Here is a 9116-nt window from a genome sequence, read left to right on the forward strand (position 1 = left end):
ACCTCACATTGCAGCTACACACAAAAGCTATTTCTATCCACACAGGTATAAATGGTCTAAATGCTCTAATTTCTTGACTTAAAATTGTAGACCTCAAATGATGAACATCATTAGTCACTAAAGAAATGCAAATTAAAACCACAATGATATACCACTACACAGCCACTAGAATGGCGACAGTCAAAAAGTGAGATAATCGTAAGTATTGACAAAGATGTGAGAAAAAATGGCAAGGATTTGGGAAAAACTGGAACACTGAAACATTGCTAGTGAGAATACAACATGGTACAACCACTTTAGAAAACATTTTACTAATTCATCAAAATGTTAAGTGGAACGTTACCAATATTACTCAACAATTTCTAGGTGTATACCAAGATGAATAAAAACATATGTCCACACGAACACCTGTATACAAATGTTTATGGCAGCATTATTCATAGTAGCCAAAAGTGGGAACAACCCAGAAATCCATCAACTAATGAAGGGATAAACAGAATGTGGTATATTCATACGATGGCATACTATTCAGTAATAAAAAGAAAGTACTGATACATGCTACAACATGATGAACCTCAAAAACATTATGCCAAGTGAAAGAAGCCAAACGCAAAAGACCATACACTGCATGATTCTATTCGCATGAAAAGTCCAGAATTAGGCAATTCTATACAGACATAGAGTAGATTCATGGTTGCACAGGGCTAAGGTAGGAGAAAATGGGGGAACAACTGCTAATGAGCATAGGGTTTCACCTTGAAATGATGAATGTTCTAAAATTAGATTTTAGAGATGATTTCAAAACTCTCTAAATATACTAAAAAACATGGAGGTGTGCACTTTAACTATGGTATATTAATTGTATTTCAATAAAGCTATTAGAAAATTCAGAAGACATGTCATGTTTAGATCACAATCAATTTTTACTATATTTACTCCATTTACTTTTGTAATTTATTGAATATTTTCCTTTACTCTCATTGATTACACCCTTGATTTTAAATGGTGAGGGTTTTTATTGTTATTTTTTGGTTTATTCATTTGCATTTTCCATTTTGTTTTGTTTTCCTTAAAGGAATAGAAGAGATCACCACTGACATAGCCTTTGAAAACTTACCGTCCATGTGACCTGAACAGTGGTGGGAGTCAATACAACTGGAGTGTGAAGACGGACAATGACATCTCCTAGTTCTTTCTGCACTTGTCTATGGTCCACTCCTTGTGCTGGTGGGCTGATATCTGCAGTTGGATAAGATAGTCATTCCCTATTTTTAGAGAAGTGTAGTAAAATTTCTATTTATTTCATATAAGCCAATATTACTCCTTTAGAGCTAGTTACAGGGGAAAAAAATGAAAACTCTTTTGTGACAAAAAGCATTTAAGCTTATATACATAAATATAATGGTAGGGCACAATTTGAGACATAATGTTTATCTTTCCTAAAAACATACTAATAAATGAGTGTTTAGAATCCCTCATTCACATAGAGACGTTGTATAAGATCACTTATTTTCTTATTAAAGCATAAATTATTTGCTCTAAGATTTCTCTAGAAAGATCAGCTAGCTATAGATGTTGGTATAGTGAAGGATTTTCCTAAGTAGTAAATTGGGACATATCTGAAAATTTCTGTTTAGTAATTTTCTGAATCCCTCACCCCAATGAGTAGGTTGTGCTTTCTTACTTCTTGACCTACTTCCATCTGGGAGCATAGAAGGGAGGAATGGTGGACTGGGAGGTGAATCATGTCATTAAAGGTAAACACAGTGTGAGGGGACAGAGGAAGGAGCTCCCCAAATTCACAAAAATACTTTTGAAGGAAAAATTTAGAATGTTCATAACATGCCCTAAAGTAATAAATTTTGAACAATACTGCAATATCCGAAAGAGGTCATGCAGCTGCTCTTTAGGAATGATGGGGAGAGGAGGGAAGAAAGAATGGTGGTGTTTAAAATGTTATACCTTCAGTCATACATTGATATGCCTCCTTCTTCACAAGTCACCTAAATACTACTCTATGGCCCCACATATTCTCTGTCCATTAATAAAAAATGATGAATTACAGACATCTCAGTCCATCTGATTGATATCAAACACTGAATTTCACACATAGTGAAATCAACTTCTTTAACTGGTGCATTTTAATGTTAAATTGAATTTGCTTTTCTCCAACTACTTTGTTTAAGGAAGGAAGTCCGATTTAAAATGATTTATTTTCTTGATCTTGTTTTCTCCTACTTTCTCAGGCCACAATGCAGCACTCTGTAAAAGTATTTTTAAGTGCATATCTCAACTCTAATTTAAATCGGGTACACTATCTTAAATTGGGATATAAATGATTGGGAACCATACTCTGGTGACTTTTTTTTCAGTTCCACTTTTTTCATCCTTAACATAAACAGCGAAGTGAAGTTTTACTTGATTTGAAAAAAAAAGTCCCTTTATGTGAATAATATTAACCTTGTTGATACATGTGCCATCTATTTTGATGTTGATAGTGCAAGCATTTTTAGCTTTAATGAAATAAAAGATTTCTAGATTCCGTGGCATTTCATACCTTTGAAAAATAAGAGCTCACAAAGTGAAGTGCTCTTTGAAAAAAGTGTTCTACAGAGTGCAAAGCTGCTGAAAGTGTAGTATCAAAAAATAACTCTGACATTCAGACACAACCCATGAGTTTTCCTATTAAATATCTGTTAAGAGAACATAAGTCTTTTGCTCTATACAGTCTTTCAACTGGAACAAACCGGATCACAAACAACTTTTCATTAATCTTTTTTGACCTTTTCACCAAGAGTTATTTTATGAGTCAAGATTTAGTGACTGGCATAGTTATTGAATGATCAAGAAAGTTCGCCAGATTTAATCATGCCCAAATTCTTCCCATTCTGTTTCTTTACCTCACATTGCAGCTACACACAAAAACTATTTCTATCCACACAGATATAAATGGTCTAAATGCTCTAATTTCTTGACTTAAAATTGTAGACCTCTTCCATTTCAAATTCGATAATTTAATTTGCTCATTAAATTCAGATACACTAAAAGCAACTGGAGCTAGGTAAGGTAAAATATAACTAGTTTCAGATCTTCAAATTCCTTGTTGTGCTTTTTATTTCTCCTGAGACAGGTTCTTTACCTACAGGCCCTTTATCATTGTGGAAAATTAATCACATTACTGCTTCGAGAACAATAGCAAAGTGGCATTCCCTCCTCCCTTGACTGTCATCATGTCAGCAATGTTACAAAGTCACGTGGTGACTTTATTTCACTTGATTTTTTTAAGGCACCCTTCTCTGTTATAATAGCATGCTAGTTACTATCATTGAACTACATTGTAATTATAATAATATTTTATGGCTGTATGGTGCTTTTCATTGCATAAAAATACTACTTTAAATTATATCTTGTTCAAACCCTTTTACAAATAAGAAATAATTAACCCTTTCTGAAGAACCCTGTGGGAAGTAGGTTATAACAAATAATAAAACTACCATTTCTATTTTGTTAATTTCCTTCACCTACTCATAGGAGGGAGATTAGAATGTAGCATTGTACATTAACCTCAGACTCCAGCTACTTCTTATTCTGAAGAGAAAGGTTACTAAGGATGAAATGATGAAATCTTCCATTTTGAAATTATATTTTAATATTCTGGGCTTTTTTATTAGTCAAATAATTACATTTCTCAGGAAGAAAACTTGATTTCCTGCTTTCTGAAACAAATTACTCTTTAAACCACTGATTTAATAAAATACATTTTAGTAGCAGTTGTAAAACTTACACACCAGCATTACAAGAAGGTTTTGTTAAAACAGACACTGGGCCCCAACCGCAGAGCTTTTGAGTAGGAACCTGAAAATCTGTTTCTAACAGTCCCAGATGATACAGGTGCTGCTTACCAGGGAACCACACTTTGAAAACCACCGCACTATAGAAAGAGAATTCATGAACAATAGGAAATAATTTTGATACCCTTATCTGGGCATCGATTCATTAAAGAACACTTTTTTGCTATTATATAATTAATTTCCAAAAGGAAGAACATTTTTCCTCCCTTCGAAACATAGTGAAGCCTTAAGTTAAAGGATTCACTCTTACTATGTAGATGTACCCAATTATTTCGTTCATTTCCAACTAAATAGACCCTGAAAGCTCCAGAAATAAGACACATCTCACCAAGGTGAATAATAAGCTTTCTTCTTCACTGGCTAAAGTCTAGTGCATCATTATAAAGAGTGAGGCAGACACATTTACTTTTCCTCATGCAATCCCCTTGTTCTTAAATATCTGTCTGACATTCCTTCTAGAACCAGTCACATTTACAGCTGTTGAAATTACCTTGTGTACGCACAGGGTCTGACATAGGGCTTGGGTCACTGAGACCTTGGGGGTTGATTGCTCTGACCATGAACAAGTAGACTGTGTTGGGCCGCAGTCCTCTCACAGTATAGAGGGTGGACTTCACATGGTTTGCCACTGTCTGCCAGCTGTTGCTTACTGATTGGCTGAAAAACGAACAGAAAGTTCATTTAAAGAACAGGCATAGGAGTATTAGAAATGGAATTGGGTTTCAATGACAAAGGTTAATGGCTGAAAATTAAACACACACACACACACACAACACTTGAAGTGTTCAGCCCAATAAATGAAACATTTGGATGATTTCAGTTTATTCAACAACAAAGCCGAGCCCACCTAACGAAAGTGCCATGCACAACAAAATTAAACTCAGCCCAGGAGATGTGACAGCCCTTTGCTAATGCACAGCAGCCCACTAAATGAATACCTGTAAAAGGAACAGAGGCCAAGATCACAACATCAAGTATATACAATAAGTATGGTCCTCGTAAATGTATATATATATACCTTGAAAAGAATTAACCTGTAGAAAGAATAAATGGACTACAGAGTAAATTATGCCAACACATTTTCCTGTTACAAGGTGTGTTTTCTTTTGCATCAATTCCACATGCAATATTATAATAGAGCCTTCTAAAACTACATATCTGTAAAAGAAGAAAGGAAGCATGTAATGAATATTTTCCCTTGGTTACATCTTTAATAAAATTGTACATTACACAGTATTGTGATTTCTCGTCTCAGAATGGTGAAATATCTCTGAATTTGCACGTGAGGCCCCCTTTACAGCTGGCCACAGATGGATGCCATTTTAGAACATTTTGTTTAAGGTCAGATGCTATTTTTGCTCAGAAGGAACAGAAGATGTGATTTTTCAGGGTGATCTGCTTATTTTTCAGATATCCTTTAGTACCAAAGCATAAAAATTATAGAAAAATAATATTTTGAAATTTGAATACTAAGTATCTATCATTACCTTAAATATAGATTAAAGAAGCCTAAAATGAAAATGATCATTTGTCCTAATGTTTACAAAGAATAGTGGCTATCCTTTAAATTTTATAATGTTAAATAGAAGTACATTGAAATGGAATATGAAAGTACATTTCCCATATATATAATTATTTTATCAAATTCCCATAAGATAATTTTATAACGATATTTATAATCAATATCTTTAAGTTGATGACAATTATTTCAAATAATGAAATGAAAGAATGAAAACATCTTTTTGTTTCAGCAACTAGAAGCATATGGAATAAATTTCTTAATTGTGGTTTTTAATTTTCTCTCAGCCATATCCAATAGGTGTATTTAAATATATGGCATTTAAAAAATGGAATTATTTTAAGTTCTGCTCTATTATTAGAGATAAAGATTCCAGAGTCCCATGTCTCAATAAATGTTCTATAACTTTAAAAAGTGCCCGTGCCTAATTAAATCATTTTCTTCTTAGTTCTAATGCCCAAATTATCATCTTAAATCCCTAAAATGGTCAGGGTAAAAATAAAGGAGCTAAGTGATTATGTCATAAACTATATCACTACAGACCTAGTCATGGATAATGCATATTTAATCTTATAATTAAGTTATAAACAAAAATGTAGTCTGTTCTCGAATATAGTAAGAGAGAAAAGATCAATTCTTAAAAGGCATTGATTGAAAATGTCCTTAAAATATAACAGCAGGATAGCTCAGGTGATATTTTAGAATATAAGAGCTAAAGCAAAAACCCAATGGAGAAAAAAGGAATTGTCCCATACCTGAAAGCCTCAATGATATATGCACTTGCTGGAAGGGTTCCAGGGGTACCTGGTTGCCAAGACAAGGTGACACTGTTCTTAGTAACATCAGTGACCTGTGGTTTGGATGGTGGCCCTGGCAGGTCACTTAAATCATAATTTTTACTGATTGTTGCTCCAGACTCTACGGAGGAGAGACAGAAAAAAACTTCATTCCTGATTGCATAAGCTGACAATAATACTTAAAAGAAGGAAACAGTCTATTAAAGGAGTTAACCTAGGCTATAAGCAATTCATCTCCATGAATCAGACATATGTCAGTGAATACTTACTTCTCCTACATGTTAATAAGATAAGCTTTACTTTTACACATAATCGCTAGAATTGCTTGTGCTTTAGAGGAAGTAAAATAACAAGATTATCAAGGACAAATGAATTTGACAAATGCAGTTCTATTTGCAAACTCATGCATGAATTAAAAACTGGCACTGAATATACAGACTTAAATTGACATTCACTGAATTAAGAAACTTGATCTCTCCTTAACTTATTTGATAACGATCTAGCATTAAAAGGGGCTCAAGATTTCTGCTATTAATATAATTTGCGAAGAACTCACCTGTCACATCCAGCACTGCACTCCAGGAAGTCTCCCCACTTGAACTCGTAGCCACACAAGTATAGGTGCCAGTATCAGAAATCTAGCATGCATAGAAGCGAGTGAATTATTGTTGTAATCTATTTGTAGAATAATTACTCAACGTCAATGAGGAAATATTTAATTTATTAAAATTAGTTGTGTCATTTGGTGGTCCAAATTGTGCATGAGAGTCAATCATATGTATGTATGAAATAATAAAATAAACTCAATAATGTTATTCATAACATTGATTCAAAAGGGTTTTTTAAGTTTCTACAACTAAATATTATTTGTCTGATAAACTCTATTTGCCCCTCTCTTTTTTTTTCATTAATACTCTTCTCTCTTAATTCCATTTTACGGTAGGGCTTTAATATATCAGAGTTAGATGTGGACAATTCAAGATAGAATTTATTCAGATTTTTATGAACTCTCAGAGAATCAGTAATGAAAAAGTGTTCTTTCTGTCCCAAATAAAATATGTTTCAATGAACAAAATGTACCCAAGAATAAATAAGCAATGAGATAATAAGGGGCCACACTTCCTTTCTTTTGAAAGACTTAGAAAAAAGTGAAAATAAGTTTTTTAAAGGGAACTAAATTTTTCCTTTAAAAAGGTCAGTATTCAGTTATACGTAAGTTGCAACAGTGAAACAGTGAATAAAATAAAGTATCACTAAAAAACAAACAAACTGCCGGGCACGGTGGCTCATGCCTATAATCCTAGCACTCTGGGAGGCCGAGGCGGGAGGATCGTTTGAGCTCAGGAGTTCAAGACCAGCCTGAGCAAGAGCGAGACCCCGTCTCTACTAAAAAAAATAGAAAAAAATTATCTGGACAACTAAAAATATATTGAAAAAATTAGCCAAGCATGGTGGTACGTGCCTGTAGTCCCAGCTATTCAGGAGGCTGAGGCAGAAGGATCGCTTGAGCCCAGGAGTTTGAGGTTGCTGTGAGCTAGGATGATGCCACGGCACTCACTCTAGCCCGGGCAACACAGTGAGACTCTGGTTCAAAAAAAAAAACAAAAAAAAACAAACGAACTATGGCTATGGAGTCACTGCAATGTCAAGATGAAAGGGACCATAAAAATAACACAATACGTAACTCTTTTTTAAAGCATACTTTAAAATGTGCCATTTTATTGAGCACTTGAAATGTTTCCTTATTCACTGTAGAGTGGCAAAAGCCTTTTAGAAAGAGTTGATGATATAATCAAAAGTTCTCTGTTATGGATGTAAAAAGCAGAAGATTTTGTAATTGTCCCTTAAAATATACCCCAAGATCAATAAAGAAACAACTCACAACTCCTCTCTGTGATCTAGCCTTGTGGGCTTAGATTGTAAGCAACATCCACTGGCATTAGTTTAGGGGTGAAGGAAAAGTGACATGGGGAAGAGAAACCAAGAACCAAACAAAATAAGACAAGGCAGAGGTGTAAAATTAAAATTCTGTGATGAATGTGAGTCTAATTGTTGATAAAATATGGCAGTTCATAGAATATTGTATCTTCCGGGTTCAAAATCTAAGTGTATTGATGACTCAAGCTTTCACAATTGATTCTCAGGTAAATCATTAGTGCATGGATGTTACCGTCATTTCACTATCTTAATTGATTTTAAATGCCAGTATGTCTTTTAACTTAAGTTTCAAATTGCTCTGGCATGTCATTCTTTGCCAGATTATCTCTATACAGTCGTCTTCTATTACACAGAGGGATGATGGGGATAGCCATTGTGGAAAGAGCCATTCTTTCAAATGTGGCTGTGCACGCATTACAGTCATTAGAAATCTTTGCATTTAAGAAGCATCACTCACAAACTAAATATAATGAGCTGAGGTTGGATTTTAATGGGGTGTTCATTTGAATATGGTCTGTGCAAGAGTAAAAGAATTTGCATTTTATTATAGCTGTTGAACTAAAATGTAGCACTTGTTATTACTTGCAAATGCTAAAAGAAGTGTATGTAGGTAATGCTTCTTAACTACATCTCCTTGTCATTGTGTGGAGATACAAGTCTGACATTAGCTGCGGTAGGTATGTTTTAATGAGTATTGGAATATTCTGCTTCTTAAAAGATACAGATTCAGTTACCAATTAGCGGGACTATGAGGACACAGTATTCATCATATTATTTTTCCCCATTGCATTAAGTACTAAAAAAGAAATAGTAAAACACAAAGGAATATGACCTACAGAAACCCTCTCTTGCCTGTATGACTGAAGTACTGTAAAGTCTATTTTTATCCCTCTATAAAGATGGTCATCTTACAGAAAAAGAGCAATGTTTTCATCTTGCGGTTTATAAAAAAATGATATCAAAAACCAAAATATAATTGATAAAACTCCTTTCTGTATCATCATCATAATC

The 9116-nt window shown here is 34.0% G+C and overlaps 1 protein-coding gene across 1 annotated transcript in view; it reads right to left on the reverse strand.

The window, feature by feature from the left end:
* LOC105812823 (roundabout homolog 2-like) overlaps window positions 1-9116 on the reverse strand; it is a 742657-nt gene that overhangs the window by 144745 nt on the left and 588796 nt on the right. The window contains exons 10-13 of the mRNA XM_012647378.1: window positions 6724-6805; window positions 6126-6288; window positions 4342-4508; window positions 1118-1239 (exon numbers count right to left, since the gene is read on the reverse strand). Coding sequence (XP_012502832.1) covers window positions 1118-1239; window positions 4342-4508; window positions 6126-6288; window positions 6724-6805 — 534 coding nt within the window. The remainder of the gene's footprint in view (window positions 1-1117; window positions 1240-4341; window positions 4509-6125; window positions 6289-6723; window positions 6806-9116) is intronic.

Source organism: Propithecus coquereli, unplaced genomic scaffold (genome assembly GCF_000956105.1).
Source record: "Propithecus coquereli isolate 6110/MARCELLA unplaced genomic scaffold, Pcoq_1.0 Scaffold266, whole genome shotgun sequence".
Classification (NCBI taxonomy): Eukaryota; Metazoa; Chordata; class Mammalia; order Primates; family Indriidae; genus Propithecus; species Propithecus coquereli.